Source organism: Siniperca chuatsi, linkage group LG22 (assembly GCF_020085105.1).
Source record: "Siniperca chuatsi isolate FFG_IHB_CAS linkage group LG22, ASM2008510v1, whole genome shotgun sequence".
Classification (NCBI taxonomy): domain Eukaryota; kingdom Metazoa; phylum Chordata; class Actinopteri; order Centrarchiformes; family Sinipercidae; genus Siniperca; species Siniperca chuatsi.
The window spans coordinates 9,383,398-9,405,802 of NC_058063.1; the positions used below are offsets into that span (position 1 = coordinate 9,383,398).

At 39.9% G+C, this 22,405-nt stretch overlaps 2 protein-coding genes across 4 annotated transcripts; one reads left to right on the forward strand and one right to left on the reverse strand.

Annotated features, from left to right (window-relative positions):
- Positions 1 to 3,682: 3,682 nt before the first annotated feature.
- Positions 3,683 to 16,756, reverse strand: zdhhc21 (zinc finger DHHC-type palmitoyltransferase 21). 2 transcript variants are annotated; one of them, XM_044183703.1, is made up of 9 exons: positions 16,662 to 16,756; positions 9,765 to 9,941; positions 9,505 to 9,603; positions 9,014 to 9,125; positions 8,424 to 8,562; positions 8,007 to 8,123; positions 7,214 to 7,257; positions 6,521 to 6,690; positions 3,683 to 6,359 (listed from the first exon to the last, which is right to left on the reverse strand). In XM_044183703.1, the coding sequence occupies exons 2-8, from the start codon at positions 9,916 to 9,918 to the stop codon at positions 6,558 to 6,560; spliced, it is 798 nt and encodes a 265-aa protein (XP_044039638.1). In that variant the 5' UTR covers positions 9,919 to 9,941; positions 16,662 to 16,756; the 3' UTR covers positions 3,683 to 6,359; positions 6,521 to 6,557. The 2 variants fall into 2 exon arrangements, with proteins under 2 accessions (XP_044039638.1, XP_044039637.1); XM_044183702.1 differs by lacking the exon at positions 16,662 to 16,756 and adding an exon at positions 10,535 to 10,621.
- plaa (phospholipase A2-activating protein) lies at positions 16,050 to 21,513 on the forward strand. 2 transcript variants are annotated; one of them, XM_044183701.1, is made up of 14 exons: positions 16,050 to 16,301; positions 16,700 to 16,893; positions 17,032 to 17,132; positions 17,344 to 17,464; positions 17,801 to 17,968; positions 18,133 to 18,268; positions 18,496 to 18,665; positions 18,834 to 18,985; positions 19,060 to 19,279; positions 19,457 to 19,522; positions 19,614 to 19,685; positions 19,985 to 20,071; positions 20,498 to 20,662; positions 20,820 to 21,513. In XM_044183701.1, the coding sequence occupies exons 1-14, from the start codon at positions 16,153 to 16,155 to the stop codon at positions 21,386 to 21,388; spliced, it is 2,370 nt and encodes a 789-aa protein (XP_044039636.1). In that variant the 5' UTR covers positions 16,050 to 16,152; the 3' UTR covers positions 21,389 to 21,513. The 2 variants fall into 2 exon arrangements, with proteins under 2 accessions (XP_044039636.1, XP_044039635.1); XM_044183700.1 differs by having other exon boundaries at positions 16,052 to 16,301; positions 19,964 to 20,071.
- The last annotated feature ends 892 nt before the right edge of the window (positions 21,514 to 22,405 follow it).

Consider the following 22,405-nt stretch of genomic DNA (forward strand, 5'->3'; position numbering starts at 1 on the left):
TTATCACCATGATACTTAATGACTTTTATTAATTTTATGAGAATTGCTTATAAACATGATTTTGAACTGATGTTTCTGAGATCCACTTGAGAAAATGATGCATTACTTCTGTCTGGGGTCTCGGAGACAACAGCTGTAAAACAATGGATTTTCATATTCTCTATATCTGCGATTGTTGACTTCTCCCAAATCCCAAATAAGTCTATTTGAATTTCTCTTATTGAAGTTTTATATATTTGTTCATAAGAGGTCTAACAGGGAGTTTGTCACTTTCATCAAATATGCAAGCTCGTATTTGTTTGTTTGTGCCAAAGGGAAGTGTTAGCACCCTAATACTTTTATACATATTGAGTTTCAATAAGGTCAGACGATATATAAGTATATTTAAAGACAAAAATGGTTGATTTTGCAATTATTATTATTAATAGTACACATACAGCAGTGGGGTCTGTGAAACAATGAGTATGTAAAGCCAATGTCAACAAAACACAGGAGTTAACATAGTTTGATTGCTTCAATAGAAACATGAGCAGACCAAAAAAAAAAACTTTTCTGAGACATTATTCAGCTGATGTGCTCTTCATTCTTTTGGAGAAAGGAAAATGTTCAGGGCCGAGCTCGGGCGAGGGCCGCGTGCACCTTATTGATTTTGAGGGTAAAATCGATACATTTCATCGTCTTGATTGGATTAACTGATTCAAGTTCAACTTTTAATTGGATTTCTACTTTCTACAATGAGAGCTTATTTGAAAATCAATATCCCAATCAATACCTCCATTTTCGGGAAGTTCAGCTGTGGAGCTGAAAATGGAGGAAAGTAGTAGACACCTGCCACTGGCAACCCACCCACATGACTCCCTGAGGTCTAAAAAATCTAATTATGCCTTTATTACTAGTGGAAAAAAACAAACAATACTAATTTCTTACTATGTTAAAGTGGAATCAGAAATTCAGTGAGGAATTCAAATTTTATTTTAAAAGCTGACTGGATTGTTTTATGTGCCATTTTATGGATACAGCAAACTGAAGATTTCCTGAACGATAAGAAACACCAAACGCAACAACTTCAAATTGTTGCTTGTCAGATATGTGGGATCTTTACTGAGGCACTACATCAAAGAAAGTCAGCTACGCAAAGCATAACTGATGTTGGGGATGACCCTAAGTCATATAGGGTATATGGCCCATATGGACAGAAATGTAAAAATGATCATGCTATCCAAAATTAGTGATCCGATAATAAATTCTATCTTCCATCTTCTACACTTAATCCTTGTCTAGGCTTGGCAAAATGGCAGCAGAACACGCCAAGCCACTAACTCCAATCCTAGACAGGTAAACAGCCTTGCATCTGAGAGATAACTGTTCCAAGCATAGTTTATGTTTATCAATCAAGCATGTGGCTAATTATTTCTTTTGTTCAGCCAGATGTCATAGACTGTAAGAGTAGCAGGTGGCCATTTATTTAATTAGTCCAGTTGACCAACCATTACCAGAGATTAAGAGCACATTTAACCCAGACTGCTGCAGCCTGCTATTATCTAGACTGGACTCCTTAAATGTTACTATCCCAAACTGACAAATTAAATTTCACCCTGGGCTCATTAAAACATACTGGTATTTTTGTGTTTTAATTTATTTTATTACAAAAACTGGTTTGGATATTAGTTCTAAAAACAACAACAGAAATAGAATTTATTCCAGAACCATATTGTTGTATGTTTTTTTTTTTTAACTGATCTGATTTACTATCTTCAAATATATCGTAAAGCACCTCCATAAAGATGAAGCATCAGAAATAATAAGAAAGATGGCATAAAAACATTAGGTAATTGAGGACAGCTATGTTTTGTAATATTTAACCCCAATTTTATTTTAGGGAAGCTCAAAGTGTGGTCTGGGGGTCATGAGGTGTCCTTAAGGGAATTAGGTCCCTGAAAAAAGGAGGAATATTCTAATTTCACTGAAAGTGTAATTTAATATCCAAATTAATTGTATTTTTTACTCTTGCCACTATTATCTGTTCTTATTTTGGCAGTTGTGACATGAAAGCATTTAAGAACCCTGGTGTTGTTAAAGTTAAGACAAACTGTATGGATTAGCATTTAACCATATTGGTTTATCAATATGTCTTAGACCACAAATGATCAATTTCTTGAAATGACTGCTCATTTAGTTGTCGCTCAGCTAATACTGAAAAAAAAGCGTGACACAAAAAGCAATCTTGATCCTTATCTACCAATTTAGTCTGGGATGACCTTGGTGTGGCTGTGGACAAATCAAGGTTTTGGTTGGTCAGTCGGTTGGGGTTGCTGAGGACAATACAATGTCTGTGTGTGTTTTAGTGTGTGTGTGTGTGTGTGTGTGTGTCTATGGGCGTGTGTTCAGAGTATGTTTAAAACATGTAACCATTTTAGACAACACATATAGCTTATGTTCACGGACCATGCACACATTACACACGCCTCACTGAGACTTAAGAACTGTTCAGGACAATGGCCATTTGGTTGGAGACAAGTGAACTGCTGTCTGGGCTCTTTTTGTGACACATTGTAATTGTACAGAGAGAAACAAACAGCAGTTGAACCATTCAGGCAGTCAAGTAAATTTTATTTGTATAGCCCGATATCACAAGTCTGACTTTGATCCTGCAGAGTCAGGTATTCACTGCAAAACTGGCTGAAAATTTGAATTTAAAGTGAATATCATCTTGTCCATGGCAGAAAACAACTCATATGTACCGAGTCCATTCAAATGCTACTAGCTTAAGGTGAACATTAAACAGCTAATAGTGTAGGTATCTCTAAATTAAAGTACTGGGTGTGTTGAACAGGTCACAAGGATAAATCTTCTCATGTTTGACTGTGGGCCTCTGTGTCATCACATCAGTTAATAGACATGGGAAGCAATTTCTCTGCAGTCTTTGAATATGCTCCTACATCTACTTCAATTTAGACAGTGCTCTTCAAAAGTAATGTCCTTCTCACCTGGTGTAGTCATATGTAGCTTCAAAGACATAAAAGAGCCTCTTTGCTAATTTGAACAGGTGATAGGATGGCTTGAAACTGACAAAATGTGGTAGTAATCAAAAGACTTATTTCCTTGATGAAGAAAAGAGACATGCGTTTGAAATTGGAGATAATGTTATGAAGATGGAAGCATGTTGTCTTCCAAGTGGTGTTAGCTTAACTAAATAACTTTGTTAGCATTAGCTCTTTGGCTAATATACTTTAACTACTGTTACAAGAGTTTAAACAGCGATGCTACAGCAGTATGATTAACATTACCTGCACTGGTGTAGTTTTATGATAAAAGTTAGGTAGCTAACTGAAAAGGCTGGTGCTCAGTGTGTTTAAAGAACAGTGTTTTCAGTTAAGCCCCATTTTAATAACAATATAATTTATTGATGTATTCAGTTATATTTTTTGACTTCTCTGATTTTATTACATTTGTAATTGTTGGTGTTATAGAGATGATGGCTTCACAAGATAAAAGGTCTACTGCTCCTTCCAAGCTAGTCTCATAGCCAAGGTCTCCATTTGATAAATGCTGTCTCTGAAAATACTGACATCAGGTACTATATTAAGTTCCCCCCTTATTTCCATAATAGGAAAATAAAAGCTTCAGCTGCAGCCAAAATTTAGGTTGCTAACAACAAGTTGAAAAAGGAGAAAATAATCAGTTCAAATCCAGAATCTAATTTATTAGAATTTGAATACCTATATGATATTTTCTATAATCACAATTAATACAGTTTTCTAATATAATTAATTGACAATCATAGGCTTTCTAGACATAAAGAAATGGATAATATATTTATGGTGTATCCATTTAATTCACAAAACTTCACTGTTCCAGTGTTTGAGGTCTGAATGAAACAAAATAAAGCTTGAAAACACATTCCAAAAACAGCAAAAGAACAATGTGAACAAAACTGCACAGATCCAAACTGAGAGCCCTGGGGGACGACAGATAATGGATGTGTGAGCACAGTATCTCTGAAATGCTCACACCTCCAGTCTCCTGCAGCTCTTGATTCAAATCAAATGAACCAAGCCTTTCTGTTATCCAGTCCCTAACAACATGAGGCATTGAGGCTTACATGTTGTTATTTGAAGATATACTGTAAAACTATACACAGCAGCTACAGTAGTGTTGATCTTGGCTAAGGTTACTGAAGTATGGACAAATGTTTAAGTCAGGTTTTCACTGGTCAGTGAGTAATGAGTGAAACCCCATCCAGTTTACATACTTCACAATACATACCAGATTTTCACTACTGCTGTAACAATAAGGGTGGCTTTACAGATTCACAATGCTTATTGCTTTCAAAAACTATTTGTAAAAGAAATGGTTAAAGCCAATCACACACATCTGCCCACCCATTATCCCGCCGCCAAAAATTAATAGTAATAATTCACACAAACATCCAAGAACCTGAATCTGAGTTATAAAAACCACTGAGCAAAGTTATCAACACACACTCATGCAAATGCAAACAATCAGATTAAAGATACGAATAAAACAAAGGATACACAGCAAATAAAATAAAGTCAAGACTTTCTATTAATGTACTAAAACAGACTGTGAGCTGATGGGAAAATCAGTGCATAATATTGAACCGCTACCTTCAGAAATTTGGTGAAACATGCGTTTACTGAATGCTTGCTGACTATTGCAACATTTCCCCAGGTCTTTAGCTTTTATGGAGACCAACATGATGATGATGTACAGTGAGAGTCAAAAGAAGACCTAGAAAGGCACTTAAACTACTTGGGTATTGTAATATTTCCCACACGACAAGCTTTGTTTATGTACAGGTTTAGCTATGGGATTGCCAAGTATTATAGACAATGACAACACAGCTATGCTAGTATTATTATGCACTGCTGAATCATCATCTCTCTAAGTATCCTGTTAAAGAATTCAATAAAATCTCTAAACAGTACCATAGGGTTACAGCAAAACAAAAATAAATAAACTGTCAGTGTTGTATCAAGTGTTAACTAGCTGTATGTTACCACACGTAGCCTAATAAAGTAGCAAGATACGCATTTATAAAGCCATTGGTTTAGTCACATTTACGACCTTACTGATGCAGCACTAAAATTATAGTATAAATCACAAATTATATCTTCCGGAGTACTAAAATGAAAGACGTGTTCAAAGGTCATGCATTTTAAGTGCTATGGTTGACAGAGCAGACTTAAGCTAAACATTGTCTGACATACTGATTTAAAAGAATAGTTAGATATTTTGGGATATACGCTTATTTGCTCTCTTGTCGAGAGTTAGATGAGAAAATCGATACCACCTACATGTCTGTACACTTCATATGAAGCTACAACCAGCAGGTGGTTAACTTAACTTAGCATAAAGACATAAACCCCCTGTAAAACCACAACTTGTCTTTTTTACACTTTGTTTTTTCTATGGATTAAACAAGCAAGATATAACATGACAGACATGAGAGTGGTATCGATCTTCTCATCTAACTCTCGGCAAGAAAGCGAAAAAGTGTATTTCAAACTATTCTTTTAAGATGTGATTTAAGTTATCTTTGAGGATAGTTTGTGACACTCGAACCCCTTCAATAAGGATTTCACAACAGGTTATAATCAGGTCATGATATAAATTGCTGTGGAATGTTTGCTATACTCAGAGAAACAATTTGATTATACAGCAGGTTTGACTACGACACATACAGCCTAAGATTTGATAGTATGAACTTGTTTCTAATATTGGATTTTACCATGGCATGGTGAAGTGTTAACTGTCTGCTTGTTATTGCACATATTCGTACCCAGCTGGTCATTTGTCATGAAAGTATCATTTATCAGTATTCACGTAACTTTTTTCTGCGGCCATGCTTCATAAAACATCACTTCAGAAAACGTTCATAGAACAATACAAGAAAACATTCATGAATCATCAAACGATCACCAATTAAAGGAATGCAGTTGATTCCAGATCCCTTCACTATTCACAAGAAATTTCCTAACTAGAAGATCACCAACCAGAAAATATAAAACAAAAACATTGATCATGCATGACAAATAAAAAGGACATAGTTAAAAGAAACAAGGCACAAACTTTATACAAAAAAATGCCTTTCTAATAGACACACTGGAGTTACCCTAGTTCTATCTGTAGTTGATTGAAGGTCAGTAGTAAAGGCTCTTAAAGTAACCTGAGAGGGGTCCCTTTCGCCAGCTTCTTTCAGATGACTTCCATCCTTCTGGTGCAATTAGCCATTAAAAGTGGTTTCCAAATGCTCAAAGTAGCAGTCACAGTGAGTAAAAAAGCATCATTTACTCCCTTAGGTGTTTCTTGACCCTGTTTTTACTGCCAGTCTGGGCCTTGTAGAGAAAGGCAAAAAAAAAAAAGGGAAAAAAAAGCTTTGAGTATCCACTGACAAACCAAGACTGCTGCCCAGCTCCCACAGCACAAAAGAGGACGGTGAAGGCGAGCAGATGGATTCTTAAGTGTGTATACAGTGTTTGATCATGGCAACCCTTACCATCTGTGTAGGTAGGAGGTACTATAGTGCTACTGGCCTACACGTGGGTGCGGAAGTGGTGGCTGGCTTGGAGCGGCTGCCTGCTTCGGAGCGGGTTGAGCCACAGGAGTTTCCAGCGAGTGCCGCAAACTTCAGCTAGTGCCCACTGCCAGGACCTCTTTGAGCCATAACTGAAAAGAAGAATAAAAAGCAATGATTCATGTTAAAACGGGTATTATGGGACCACTTTAAAGGAATAGTTCAACATTTTGGGAAACACTCTTATTTACTTTCATGCCAAGCAGAAAAGACCACCATTCATTTCTCAATATGAAGCTGCAGCCAGCAGCCAGTTAGCTTAGCATAGCATAAAGACTGGAAACAGGGGGAAACAGCTAGCCCCGCTTTGTATGGAGGTAACAAAATCCGCCTACTTGTACTGGTTAAAGAAGATATAACATGTTTTTAGTGAGCTTTAGAGGTGCTGGCAGGTGTATTTTGTTACCAGGCTAACTGTTTACGCCTGTTTCAAGTCCTTATGCCAAGCTATGCTAAGAATAGGTTTATTTCCAAAAACTTTGAACTATTCCTTTAAAATTATCTTAACTTGCAGCAGAAAGTGAATGAGCATATTTCACATAATGTCAACCTATGTCGTTAATGCAGCTGCAAACCACTTCTGGCATTAGGACAGACGGAGTTAAACAGACTCACATTTCATTTGAGAACAGAGCCATTTTCTCAATGGTGGTAGTGTCCTGTAAGGGGGAAAAAGGAAAAGGACAATGTAAAATGAGTGGATCACTTCACAAACTAAGCTCCATCATGATGATTCGGGACCATGATTAAAGTGTCACATGATCCGCCAAAAACATTAGCTTCCTGTAGACAGTTCCATGTATAGAAAACTTTTCTCTAAATAACAGCTTGCTGTTTCCCACCTCATCATGGAGGCCAAGTATAGATATTTCTAATTACAGCGCTGCCAAAATTCTTGATGAAAGCTTGTACATTACTTTGGCTTGTAATAAAATGTATTATTATTATTCATTTTGTTGTGTCACCTAAGATATTAAGAATGCAACTCTTAATATCTTGCAGGTAAATTCTGTCATTGACAGGATGTACAAATACTTTGATGCACACTCACACACACAGCCTGACCCCAGACTTTCTCTCGTGTTTCTTTTCTATTGATCACTGCATTACTGGCATTGATTGTTTTATTTTTGTGTACTAAGTCATGTTGTTCTGTCTGAAGCTTTGTGTTCTGCTGCCTCATTTGCTAGGTCATTCTTGAAAAGACTGAAATTGCTTTCAATAGGACAAACAAGCTAAATGATACTGGAAAGAAGCACCATCATGCTTATTTTACAGAAAAACAAAGTGAAACTAAACAGTTCCATTAGCTTGGAAATATGTTAAGAGAAGGCATAATCACATTGAGCATAATTACATCAGTAAATGTCATTTGAAACAAGACAATAAGTCATTACTCAGTACTCACAGAGAGGATGCCCGTCATCTGAGTGTAAAACAAGCTAGTCATGCCACCAAACATGACCAAGCCCATGAGCGCTGAGACTCGCAGCAGAGCCAATTCATGGCGTGTTGTAAACTTCTCCTGGCAGAGGAAAACAGAACGGCAAACCTTTAAGATTATTTCATAATCTTAAAGCTCTATGTGATGACTTTCTCATAGTAAAATATTAACTTTTATTTTTTTTTTACCAGTGTTGTAGCTGACTCTTACAGGATGTAACAAAGCATTTAGCATTGATCACATAACGCTTTAAGATAACTAAATAAATGCAGTGAATAGTCCAAACTGCTACACATACATGTCTGAAATGTAGTCTGTAAGCTCTACACACATTTTCTGTCAACTGAGAATATAATTTACTTATATTCCTGTAGAATGTACCTGGTCTAGTCCTGTCAGTGGCTGGAAGTAATAGTACTGGCAGAAGTCCAGCACCAGGGTGAACAAACTGAGGACCTGAGCGTAGAAACAGAGCTGCAGGAAGAGCCAGTGGTTGTCTTCTCCCACACAGTTATTGATCCTGGAAGGAAAGAAACAGGATTTAAGATACTATCTTATATTATTTGATATGATCTGGCCTCAGTTATCATAAAAAAAATGTTTTCCCATTTCCCATTATAAAGCCTGAAAAGGTTTATATATTTTACAAGATGTATACAAGATATTTATACCTTTACAGTAAGTAAATAAATAAATAAATAGAATGCAGGTCAACTTTTGTCTGACATACTCGCACTCGTGTGTGGCTCTAGAAAATGTCTTGTGACTTTGCAAGTAATGTAACATGATAAGCTATATATACACTGTACCACTGCCATTTAATACAAGCATCACATCGGCTGTGTAAACTCAGATGTTGGGTGGGTAAGTTTTAGTTTTGCATTTTGTTATTGTTCTATCAATTTCTAATTTTCAACACTGTTTTCAATAGGTAAGCTATATGTGTCTGATATGTAAGTGTGTATCCTTACCAAGGACAGTGGTGGTCCATTCTGCGTACACAATGGCCACAACGACTGCAGTGGTGGGACCTTTTAGGTCTCATTAAGTTGCACTTATTGCACAACTCCCAGTGCTCTCGCTCTGTGACATAAATACAACAATCAGCAGTTTATTATTGGTTATTACTGGTAGTATTGGTTTTAATAGCTGACATGGTAACACAGTAATAACATATTCAAACCTATTTACTTTGGTCTAAAGACATAACGAGAAGTATTAGCTGATATCAATTTCAGATGATATTCCCAACTGCAATCAATGGGCTCCAATTATGTAATATGAGTAACAAAAATAGTAGAAAATTGAAACTGTTATCTTGACTATGTTCAGTTATTTACAGGTATAAAGATTTGTGGATAAACAATTAAACATGCACAATCTGACACGCTGGAACAATAGATTCCAGACGACGAATTTTAGCTTCAGAAGAATGGCGAGATGGGTTTTTCTGTGTCCATACCAGAGTGAGGTATGTGGGGGTCCACAGGAAGACGGCCAGGATCTGCTGTGGAAGCTCTGAATAGCGCCGCTATGCAGAGTCCTGATGCTATGTAATAACCTGAAGGAATACACAATGTTTAATTCTACTTAAAGTGCGTGATCCATACACTAGGGGCTTGTCAGAAATTCCACTTACTTTCAGTGGTCCCTCCCCAACAATTGAGAAAAGCTCTCACGTGTCAACAAAGAAATTCCTACAGTGGAAACAAGGATACTCACAAACAACAATGGCCCAAGGAATGTGTCCTTCATTGTAGTGTGGAAGTAGAACCAGTTTAGGAATAAAGAAAGTGTTGTAGAGCCAGATCCCAAACACCATGCTGATACACAGCCAGCCCATGGGGTCCACCACAAAGTGCAGTCGAAGCTTCATGGCTGCTGGCACTCCGGGGAAGCCTACAGCGTTAAATTATTGTTATATTATTTCTTTGCATACGCCTATGATACCATCATCATCAGCGTTACTATTAGTTGTTATAGTTATTTAAACTGTGACATTTTGCCTTAAATACTGTTACATGACAGTAAAAGTTATTATATATATATATATAGATGACTGGCCAAGAGCAAAAAAGTATGATAGATATCGTCATCTGACATTTACTGAAGAGGGCATAATTGATCATGTTTTCTGAAACCACAACAGAGGCCGAACTATGCTATAAAGCAGGTGTCTACCCAACCATAACTACTTTACACAGATGTTTAACATTAGCATATCTGCTAATCTAACCGTCTAAATCATCTTAAACAGCCCTCGGAAGCCTGCTAGTCTACACTAAAAACCTTGTTATTGCAAAACCTCCCCTGCTCCATCATTCATACTACTGATAACACTGACAGCCACGATGGGCTTGGCTCCACAGCCTTACTGTGTTAGCTAACATCAGCGGGCTAACGTTATTTAATTCACTCGCGTTCATTTACAAATGACATAATTCAACGTGTTCAGTCATGATTTCCTACGCAAAAATGTAAAGATACATACTTTTTTTTTTTGCTGTCTTATTCAGCGCACGTATCGGTGTAGTTAACTACTTCCTCATCCGAGCCTCCGTGGGCTGGACAGGAGCAGCAATAAAGAAACAAACTTCCGGTTGACTTACGTTTACAAATAAAACACTTTTTGGTGGGACTATATTCTAGTGAATAAAAAACCCCACACATATTTAATAATAATAACAAGTAGCTTTCTAAAAGGGGCGTATTTTGGTGCATTTCATTTTTTGTTTTGTTATTTGATTTGAAGGTTCATTATTTTTTAACTATGAAAAAAATAAAAACAAACACTATAAATGATTAGGACTTTAAGGATTTTTTCCCGGTTTTTGTTATTTCATTTCTTATTTACATCTTTGGGGCTCGTTATGTTGCCTTTTAGTGATGTAATGGCAGCTTATGCAATGTAACAGTTAGACTAATATTGTTTTAAGGTTCCCATATAAACGTGTTCTTTTGTGACTTTGGTGATTGCTCCGGATGTCCAAATTCTTTAGAGAAGAAATGTGAGTCTTTTGGTGGGAGGTGATGAATGCTGGAACAATGATTTGAGTGTACATCCCATACTTTTTCCAATGGCAAAGTTTAGGCTTTTATTTGAACGACAACATTCCAGTTTCCTGTTGTATCGTGGTTGTTTACACTAGCTTGATGCAGCCATTGTGAACAGGTGGGGCGGTGGACTCGGTTGGAGCACTGTGTAAAGGGATGGAGCGCAGTGCACCACCGGCAACAGGGAAAACAGTCTGCTGCCGCCTATTGGTGAAACATGATTAATACATGAGGAGGCAGTCTGTGTCACTTACGTCTGTGATTATTAAAATGTAGACTACTTGCGAATACACTTTCTTAATGGTGATGCTTTAAACTTATCACCACTCACATTTAATAGTAATTCAATTAAATGATATTAATTTGAATGTTGAAGTCAGTGACGTAATTCATCTTCGTTTGTCTCTAGAGGTCTGGGAGCGTGGTGAACAGGTAGTGGAGCTCATTATGATGATGAGGGTGGCGAGGGTTGGGAAATAAAAGGATGCAGGAAGGAAAGTAGGAAAAGGGGCTTCTCATGAGAATGGGGGTGGGGATGACAAGCAGGCAACGAATAAAATGAGGAAAGTGGAGCCAGTGCAGGATGAGTTTAAAGTATAGGTCAAATGCAGGGAGGGGCAGTCGGGTTTTGGGTCAACTAACCCACTTAAACTGATGGATGCTTTGCAGAGAGAGCTGGGGGATATCCATCATGGCAAGTTATTGGTGTTTTGTAAGAATTCAGACCAGCTAAGCTGCAGTCTTTGGGGGGTAAGAGGGTGGAAGTGTTTGCTACAGGTAAGAAGGGCGGTCCAAAGGGAGTGATTTATGGAGTATCTTTGGATATTTCTGTGGAGGACTTGGCGATGGGAATTCAGGGGGCTAAAGTAGCAGAGGTAGTGCAGTTAAAGGTTGGGCCAAGGCATGTTGCTGGCTGTCAAGGCTGTGAGCAGTATACAAGGGCAGTAAAGGTCCAGCAGATCAAGGAGGCAAGTGGAGTGTCTTATGCAGAGCTAGGAAGATGGATGGTGTGGGAGAAAATAGAACCATGGGAGCGGGCATTGTTCCAGTAGTGGCACCAATACCAGATGATTGTGTGATAATAAAGACAATGGAGTTCCTTGTGGTTTCATGGTGGATCCTATGTGGGGAGTGAGGAGTCAGAGTAAGAACCAGGCAGATGTGGTGAGGGAGGTGGCTAGGGCAGCCCAGACGTTTTGGGCTGAGCTGGATGTAGTCAAGCACAAGTCTGATGTGCCTTCTGAAAATGTCTCAGGGACGTTTGGGCCTGATACACCCGCCTCTCAGGTGTGGAATGTAGTGCAGAGGATGTCAGGAGTGTATAAGCGCCCCAACCATTACCAGTCCTGGTGGAGAGAGGCGGTGAGGCCTCTGCTAATCTGGCCAAGTCAAATATCCGTGTCCTAGCATTTCAGAAAGTGCACAGAACAGCAGATGTGGGGGAGCAAGCTCAGAGGAGGCAAAGTGAGATTATGCAAAAGGATCGGCAGAAGCCCTGTTCTTCAGTCTTCATGAATTAAAAAGGGCGGTTCAAGCGGGGAGAGGTACTACTCCAGGAAGGGGTGGGGTAGGATATGAAATGCACAAGCTCATTCATGATTTGGTGCTATCTGGGTGTTCGTGCGAGGCAGATACAGGCACTCTCTTATTGATTTATCAGGCTATGATTAGGACAGCTATAGACTATGGATGTTTGGGGTACGCTACAGCAGCTTCATCTATGTCAGGTAGGTTGGATGTAGTTAGTCTAGGGCTTTAAGGCTATGTTCTGGTGCTTTTCGTACAACCGCAATTCCGGCTTTGTTGCTGGCCAGCAGTTCCTCAGTGGCTGTTACCACAGGCTGAGGTGGACATGAGGATTGTGGATAGATTGAAAAGTGAGAACGCAGCAAACCCAGCCAGGTATAGTTGATGAACATCTGATATTAAATTGGGGTTCCTCTCTGCAGATTTTTACAGACGAGTCCAAAGATCCTAAGAGTGGCAGGGCAGGATTTGGAATGAGCTTGAGTTCCGTCAGGTGCTGTCACAGTCTTGTCGCACTTTTATGGGCGCTTTGGTGGTTGGAAGAAGTGGGGCCTGTTGAGGCAGTGAGATCGAGGGCTAGGCCAGACCTGATGGGGGAAATCCTGATTTTTAGACTGGAAAAACAAGGTTGTAAGGTTGGGTTGCTATGGGTCCCTATAGAGGGGAACAAGACAGCAGATAGAATGGCCAAGGCAACATTAAAGCGGAAAGGAATTGATGTCAGGGTTTCTTTTGGTAGGAATGAATGTAGTAATATAATTAGAGAAGGACTAACAAAGCAATAGCAGAGAGAGTGGGAGGTGGAGGAAAAGAGCAGGTAGTTTTTTTCTATTCAAGGGTCAACAGGCATCGTAGCACAGTCAATTTAAATAGGGAATAGATTAAGGCTGGGGCACTGTGGGCTGTGGAGTGGTCAACTGTTGGTGGGGAAACACCAGGATGGGAAATGTGGAGAATGTGTAGTGATGGAGACTATTCAACATGTACTGCTTCAGTGCCGGCAGTATACAGAAGAAAGGAAGACCTTGTTGGAGGAAGTGGCCAAGATGGGAGTGGAGATATTCTCCTTACTCTGTTAGGAGAGAGTAAAAATAAAAACCAAAATGCTCGAAATATCATTGACTTTCTTTGTTCAAGGATATAGGCCATAAGGGGCCGACTAAGAAGTAATTACCATTCCATCTAGAGTGAGGCAGCAATGCGCTGAACGCACCTAGCTTGCCTTAAACTTCCACAAGAAGAAGAAGAAGTAATTCAATGGGCAGAGTGTTTGGAGTCGAGGAGAGAGAATCATATCAAATTGCAATCAACTGTACCGTGAGTGTAGGATAGGTGAAAGTTCAGAGGGCTGGGATGAGGAAGATATGGAATGGCGTGCTGCGTCAAATGCAAGAAGGAAAAGGCAGAAGAGGAGAGACGGAAGCGTCAGATCTAAGTAGTCAAGGAGAAGAGGGCACTACCAAAATAAGTAAGAACTAATCGGGAAGACTGCACAGAGAGAGGCGGAGGAGTGGAAAGGTCTAATTATGTTTGGGAGGGAGACGGGGCACTTTCAGGCAGTGCGAATGACGGATTTGCCAAATTCCTTAACAACCTAAGAGTCCTTATCTCTGCCACAAATAAACAGCAACAAGACAAAATCCTTAAGAAAAATCCCTGGCATAGTAGCTGAACCGAGAGGAGTCACTGCAAATGTTCCACCAGAAATGACTGAGGAGGAAGTCAAGAAAGAAATCAGAGGGGGAAGGTGCTAGATGTCAAGAGACTTTGGACAAAGAAAGATGGTGTTAAGAAGGACAGCCTGTCAATGCTGGTACAATTTGAGAACACACTTCCTAAAGAGATCCAAATCAGGTGGATCAATTATAGGATACGAGAATATATCCCAAACCCGATAAGATGCTATAAATGCCAAAGCATGGGCCACATAGTGCTGCGTATTGTTTTTTTTCAATCCAGATTAAAGCACAAGAGGTACAGAAATACAAAGTAATCAATAACATATCCTATGCAGAAACTTTAAGGAAAGTAAATGAGGAAACGCAAAGGACAGTAACATATATGGAGGTGATAAGTGGAGAAGAAGATGGACCAAGTGACGGCCCTCTGCCTTTACCCCAGAGAACAAGTAGGCCCAGGATGCAACAAGAAGACAGAACAGTTCGAGCTCCAGTAACACAGCAGAGTCAACGCTCCCAAAAATGCAAGGTGAAAGAGGATTCACTGGTGGTGGATCAGATACGTTTCATAGCCATCAGTTGTAAAATAATGAGTTAAGACAGTGGTGAACGTGGCAGAAGAATCTTTGGGGACTCAAGACTTGAGAGCAGAAGATAGGAGGATCTACTATGGATGCTGTTGTTAGATTAAGTAATGAAATAGAGAAATCATTTAAGATGAAAGAGCTGATGGCGATAGTTTTCTTTGATATTGAAAATATGTGGATACAACTGGGGAGCAGTTGTTTATGGGGCACCAGCCAAATCTCACTTAAATTAAATTGACAGACTTCAAAACAAAGCCTTGAGACTTAGCATTGGTGCAATGAGGTCAACGCCAAGTAATGCTGCGCTGGGAGAAACGGGAGAAATCCCACTAGAACTCAGAAGGGACAAACTTTCATCAGATTCATCTTAGAGGATGTGGGAATGAAAATACCACTAAAAGTGTCCCAAACGAATTCTGGGATTATAACAAATTTAAGGGAAATGGTTTTGGATGGAAGATAAAAGATAAATCAGAAGAATATAACATTAAGGAAACACGTTTGAATTCCCCTACTCCAATAGGCAACGTCCCCCCATAGCTATTTCCTAAAGCTAAAGTTGAGTTTAGTATCACAGAGCTAAAGAAAGATTGGGTGGAAAGCGAAATAGGCCACTGTGCAAACCAGTATATAAGAAATCGTTTTTATAATTACCTCCAGATATTTACTGACGACTCAAAAGATCAAAATGATCATGTAGGAACAGGAGTCTACATCCCACAATTTCAAATTAATTTAGGGAATATAATTACAGATAAACTATTGGTCTATACAGCTGAGATGATGGCAGCGGGTGTTGGTCAGAAAATGCTGAATATGTAATAATGCACTGTGTCAAATATAATAAAGGAAGGGTAAGTTTGCAAGAAAGGGTGAGAGAAGCTGGACGAGGATGGGATTTGGAAGGATAGGAACAAATGGAGAAGATGTGCTGGAAACTCAGAGAGGGGTAATAGATTTCTCAATAAACACTGGGATGTTTAATAGAATATAGTTGTTGATTTTAATTTATTTATTTGTTTTGTTTCTGTCTATTATTTATTGTTTGTTAATGTTACAGACTAATGTAAAATAGATCCCGTCCTACATACTCCGGTACGGTAGGTGGCGGTATGCACCTAAAGCTCGTATTGCAGTCCGCCAAAAACGGAAAGAAGAAGAAATAATTCAACTTCCGCTAGCGTTAGCGGCCGGTGTTTGTTGACAGCAACAAGCCGCTTAGCACAACTTTACTGTGGGCGTTTCATTGTGTTTCGGGGTAAAATGGCATCATCTAACTCATACAAACTCAGGTGCTCCATCCCGGGCCACGAAATGGACGTTAGGGGACTCGCATCGGCTGTTTTTCCAGAGGGAGCTTTCGTGTCTGTGTCCAGAGACCGAACCGGAAGAGTGTGGGTGCCAAACTCAAGGTAACTAGCATTAGCCTGCTATTGACTAACTAATTTATTTCAGTTAAGTAATTATTTGGTCAGGAAAGGTGCCCTGACCAAGAAAAGTAGCAAGCCATAACAACCCCCACTGAAGTTATTTACTAGTAATAAGCTCGTGTTAACGTTGGTAGCTAAGTTAGCTAGTAAGCGCGTTGCTAACATGTACTGAAATTAGCTTTGTCATTCATTCAACTGCAACTGTAATTATACACAGCGCGGATGTTCGAGTACTTGCTAACCAGATTTAGAGTGGTATTATATCTTTTATCTGTCGGTTACATTTAGTGACCCTTTTAGTCACACTGTTGTCAACCACTTGTTCCCACACAAGTAACTCACTTAAGATGTCTTTGCTCTTTTTCCCCTCCTCTTGACAGCCCTGACAACGGCTTCACAGAGATGCATTGTATGTCTGGCCACTCAAATTTTGTATCCTGTGTATGCTTCATTGCACCCAGTGATACATATCCGCGAGGACTTATTGCCACAGGTGGAAATGATAATAACATTTGTGTTTTCACACTGGACCAACCTCAGCCCCTATTCACTCTCAAGGGTCACAAAAATACAGGTGAGTTGCGCTTTACTGTGCTCCCACAGGGTAATTACATTGTTATAAGCATCTCATTTGCTCTGCTGTTATTTGCCATTATGTCAAGCTTCTCTGCAGTGTATCTGGTTCCAGCTTTCTAACTTTTCATCTCCACAGTTTGCACGCTGTCTTCTGGGAAGTTTGGGACACTTTTGAGCGGCTCCTGGGACACCACGGCCAAAGTCTGGCTCAATGAGAAGTGCATGATGACCTTGGAGGTATCCTGAAGCTTCTGTGACATGTTACTCTGATCTTCTCTTAGGAGGGTATTCCTTAAGAGGCAGTTTTGCAAATTTTGCCTTCTCTGACACTGATTGTGGTGGATATTTGCACTTTTATAATATGCCTTGAGGTTGATTTTTATCTATGCAACTGCAACAAGCAAAAATATGATTGGGACAAAATCTCTGCTTGTTAATTTTGCTACAGGGCCACTCTGCAGCAGTGTGGGCAGTGGTCATCTTACCTGAACAAGGCTTTATGCTGTCTGGATCAGCAGATAAGACCATCAAGCTTTGGAAAGCCGGACGATGTGAGAAGACGTTTACAGGTGAGAGTTTGCAGGTGGTTGACATAATCGAATAAACTCTTTTTGTCTTTGAAATTGAAGTCTTTTTGCATATCTGGTTATTGTAAGCAGTTCACCCCTTTTTTTGACTGGTTTTAGCTGAGAAAACATGAAAATGAAAATCAACAATGTAAATTTTAAATAGTAAATGGTATCATTCTTTGGTGGTAACTGTACATTATGTTGGCATATCATATTAATCTATTCAACCATAATAATTCTAAACCCTTATCTTGGGGTGCAGAGGCTCTATGTTTAAAATCCATGATTACAACACAACTTTTTTTTTTTTTTTTTTTTTTTCTTGTTCCGTTTTAGGTCACGAGGACTGCGTAAGGGGACTAGCAGTGATCAGCAACACTGAGTTCTTCTCATGCAGCAATGACACAAGTATCAGAAGGTGGCTGGTGACAGGCGAATGTGTACAGGTCTATTACAGCCACACCAACTACATCTACAGCGTGGCTGTCTTCCCAAATAGCCATGGTTTGTTTATTTAGATTTATATTTAAAGGCCTATGGGAGGCTTGTATTGTGTGCATAACCAACAGCTGGTGCTTAGTCATTTAATGAACCAGCATCCATTTGTTTTCCTGCTGTAAGATGGAAGCTGGCTCCCCCTGACCTCAGACTGATGCTTTTCCCCTTAGATTTCGTAAGCACAGGAGAGGACAGGACTTTGAGGATATGGAGGCAGGGAGAGTGCTCTCAGACCATCCGTCTGCCTGCCCAGTCTGTCTGGTGCTGCTGTATTCTGCCTAATGGTGATATAGCCATTGGAGCCAGGTAACAGAACTGCATTTGGCATTCTAGTGTAGGGTCAGGCCATAATCATTTCCTTGATAATGTCACACCATATATATATATATATTTAAGCGCCTTTTTCTACTACTGTTCACTTTTTTCATTTCTGGCATCACTCTTGCAGTCACACACCATGATGGAGATTCTCAGATGAACAGACACAGTAAGTAGTTTTGTGGCTAACCCAGATGCCTATCCTCTGTCCACAGTGATGGAATTATTCGCGTGTTTACAGAAGCTGAGGACCGCATAGCTAGTGCAGAGGACCTGCAGGCCTTTGAGGATGAACTCTCCAAAACCACCATTGACCCCAAGACAGGCGACCTTGGAGACATCAAAATAGAGGACCTTCCTGGAAGGGAACACCTTAATGAGCCGGGTAAGAAAATAGACATTAGACATTTATTTGATTATATTTAAAATCACTGTATCTGGTGTTTCTGGTTCATTCCTTAAACAACCAAGATTGCATAATTCAGCCTGATAATGGAAAAGGTGCCAATGCTATTTCTGCATCAAAATGGTTTTGTTTGCCTTTTTCCTCCAGGGAATCGTGACAGACAGACACGGCTGATTAAAGATGGACAGAAGGTGGAGGCATATCAGTGGAGCGTCAGTGATGGCCGCTGGATGAAAATCGGAGATGTGGTCGGAGGCTCAAACCAACAGACCTCCAAGAGCGTGATGTATGAAGGAAAGGTAAGACCATTAGCTTATTGACAAGGCAAACTATGCATGAGAACAGTCATTAATGACTCCTGATCTCCCCTCAGGAATATGACTACGTGTTCACCATTGACGTGAATGAGGGAGGGCCATCCATGAAGCTGCCTTACAATGTGTCAGAGGACCCCTGGCTCACAGCGCACAACTTTTTGCAGAAGAATGACCTCAGCCCCATGTTCCTCGACCAAGTTGCCAATTTTATAATAGAAAACACCAAAGGACATGTGGTGGGAGAAGCCCAGCCTGCTGGTGGTGACCCATTCACCGGTGAGGCCAAAAGCTAGACACTTGGGCTTGTTTTTCAACTTTGCAGAAACAGTCAGTGTCTTGTGCTTATATACAGTACATTTGTTTAAATATTTTCATTATAGTATTTAAAGGTTATTAGACTAAATGTATATTTTCCTAAAGGTGTTTTTTTTATTTTCTCTCTTCATCTGACAGGAGGAGCTCGGTACATCCCCGGGGCTTCTGACGAAAGGGCAGGCTTTGGAGCTGACCCCTTCACAGGTACAGTATGTTTACTTAAAGATTTTTCGCAATGTAAACATCACCACATGTTCTTTTCAGAGCTGTATTTTAATTTTTTTTCTCCCCACAGGCTCCGGTCGCTACATCCCAGGGTCGGGTCCGAACCCAAGTGCTCCTGTAGGTGTGGCAGATCCCTTCACAGGTGAGTTACTTACTGAAAGAACCTCTAAGTTTTGCACAAGTCAGTTTAAACAAAAGACAAACTAAACAAGATGATGAGGTTGTAAGGCTTGTGTATCGAGTGACCAGGAATTCATTTGTGACAGCTGTTCAGTGGTAGACCCATGTACACATTTCTCCTATGTGAAAACGGTACACAGCATTTATGTGTTTTTTGTTGTTTTTTTTAAATTTAGTTTTCTTTTATCCTTTAATGTTGAGTGTTACACTCACTCGATCACACTCCTCCCTACTCTGCAGGAGGAGGTGCCTACTCCTCAGCAGCCCTGAGACAGACGGCAACCAACATCTACTTCCCCAAGACTGATGGTGTGACCTTTGAGCAAGCCAATACCCCGCAGATCATTGGTGAGCATTTTATGTATGGGTATTTTGATGTGCCTCGACAGTCTACAGAAAGCCATGCAGATAAGGTCGTCACTATGTGAAGATTCATAATTGGTCAAAATGATCAGTTTGGGCACTGTCAATAAAGTCCGATCAAACCACACCACCACAGTCCTCATGAAGCAGAATAACTGTCTTGAGTGTCAAACTCGTAATAAATGATATTAAAAGATGGGGTTTTTTCTTTGATTCTGTTTTATTTAGTCAAGAATAGTTCATGTTATAGAAAAATGCTTAAGATTTGATACCAACTTTTCAAGGGCTTTAAAAGTAAACATTTCCAATGAATGTCTTGTCATGAAGATATTGTACCAAAAAGCCTTTTTCCCTGGTTTATTTAAGTTTCCCTGCTGTATTGGAGTCAATGATTTGTTCTTTCCTCACCAGCCAAGGTGAAGGAGCTGAATGGAGGCGCCCCTCAGGAGCACAAGCTTTCTGAAGAAATTCTGGAAAATCTTGAGAAGTTGCTGGTGTCCGTCTGTGACTTCTCCAACCCTGCCCCAACCATCCAACAGATCAACCTGCTCTGGAAGGCCTCTCACTGGCCTGAAGGTACAACAGCATTCCTACCCAGTTTATTTATATTTTTTGTCTTTCATTTCATTTTTGTGAATTGATTTTAGGTTTTCTGCTAAGAAAAATGCATTAAGGTTCTTCAGTTCATTACTTTTCACTAACCAAACTCTGCTTTCCTTCCCCTGGACTCTAGACATTGTGTTTCCTGTCCTGGACATTATGAGGCTGGCAGTGCGCCACCCACTGGTTAACGAGAGCCTCTGTGGAGAGGCAGAGGGAGTCCAGCTGTGCAACCACCTGCTGAGCCTGATGAGGCCTGAGGGGCGTCCTGCCAACCAGATGCTGGCGCTGCGGACTCTGTGTAACTGCTTTAGTGGCAGGCACGGCCGAGCCCTCCTCATGGCCCAGCGTGAAACGGTGCTATCACGTGCTTCCGACCTGGTCACCGTCTGCAATAAGAACATCCACATTGCCCTGGCCACTCTGGTGCTTAATTACGCTGGCTGCCTGCACAGCCAACCTGATCTCGAGGCCAAGGCCCAGTGCCTGTCTGTGGCCAGTAGAGCTCTGGAGACGGTACAAGACAAGGAGGCTGTGTTTAGGCTGCTGGTGGCCTTGGGAACCACTGTGGCCTCAGACCAGACAGCCCAGGACCTGGCTCGCTCCCTGGGGGTCAACTCTCAGATTTCCAAGTACTCATCAGTGTCTGATCCATCTAAAGTGGCCGAGTGTTGCCAGCTGGTTTTAAAAGCACTACAGTGATGCGAATGATTAGAAAAAAAGAGCACTTGTTTCTTACTATTACTCTGTTATGCTTAATCAATTGTGGTGGAGACTTAAATAACTGTATGTTCTGCAATAAAAAAAGGACAAACGAAATCTCTGCATATGATATATCTCTGTGTTTTTATTATTGCAACACCTTTCCAAAGTCCCTTGACTAAGTTGTTGGGTAAATGTCGGGTGAATGCATGTAATAATGGCTTATAAGTGTGTATGAAATATGAACAATACATTGTAAATACAATAGAGTGTAAAGTTAAATCTATGCCTAGCCTTTAGCATGTTTTATATTACTTCCTACTGTCATGTTACACTTTAACTTGGGGAAAGAATACCTCAATATAGTATATTATTACAGGACAAGTGAAATGCAAATTGTAACTGGCGAAAAAACAACTCTGGTGGATATTGTGATTGCTAAATGTCCTGACAAGTTCAGATGGCTTCTTAGAGGCACATTAATTAGGTTTCAAAATACGGGAGGTTTTATTTAATTTTTTTCGTCGGTGGTGATGGGAGCGGAGGGCGGGGCTGGAGGAACACTCGCTCCCCACTACACTGCTTATTCTGGGAAAGAGCTCTATTTACAATATAATACAATATTTTTCTAAGATTGGTAACAGTCGTCTTCCAGTGTTTTTTTTTTTTTTTTTTTTTTTACTTTTATCGTTTCTGATTGGTCAATTAGGCATTCTGAAGAGCAGACCGCTGCTATGAAAAACAGACTGTTGCTATGGACGCAGTTCTGATCATATCAATCCGCAGAAATAAGTCCTGTGGCAAAAAATATACGTTTTGAAATAATTTTAAAATCAATCAAATCAATATTTGGTGTCAAATTATTGATTTATTTAGTAACTATCCGTGTAATATGAGGGATAATGTACAGCGAGTCCGTCATTATTTTGAAATTCCTGCATCAGCCTGTCGGGGTTAATTTCACAATAATGACCGGCTCGTTGTACACTATCCCTTACTTAAAACAAGCCTGAAGCC

Bases quoted from the DNA above. Each gene is read 5' to 3' on its own strand.
- zdhhc21 (XM_044183703.1), bottom strand. From the start codon at position 9,918: ATGAAGCTTCGACTGCACTTTGTGGTGGACCCCATGGGCTGGCTGTGT. The intron at 8,124-8,423 runs GTACATTCTACA...TTCCTCTGCCAG, and splicing joins CACTGACAGGACTAGACCAG to GAGAAGTTTACAACACGCCA. The intron at 6,691-7,213 runs GTGAGTCTGTTT...TCTTCTTTTCAG, and splicing joins GCTCTGTTCTCAAATGAAAT to TTATGGCTCAAAGAGGTCCT.
- plaa (XM_044183700.1), top strand. From the start codon at position 16,153: ATGGCATCATCTAACTCATACAAACTCAGGTGCTCCATCCCGGGCCAC. The intron at 17,133-17,343 runs GTATCCTGAAGC...ATTTTGCTACAG, and splicing joins AGTGCATGATGACCTTGGAG to GGCCACTCTGCAGCAGTGTG. The intron at 17,969-18,132 runs GTTTGTTTATTT...TTTTCCCCTTAG, and splicing joins TGTCTTCCCAAATAGCCATG to ATTTCGTAAGCACAGGAGAG.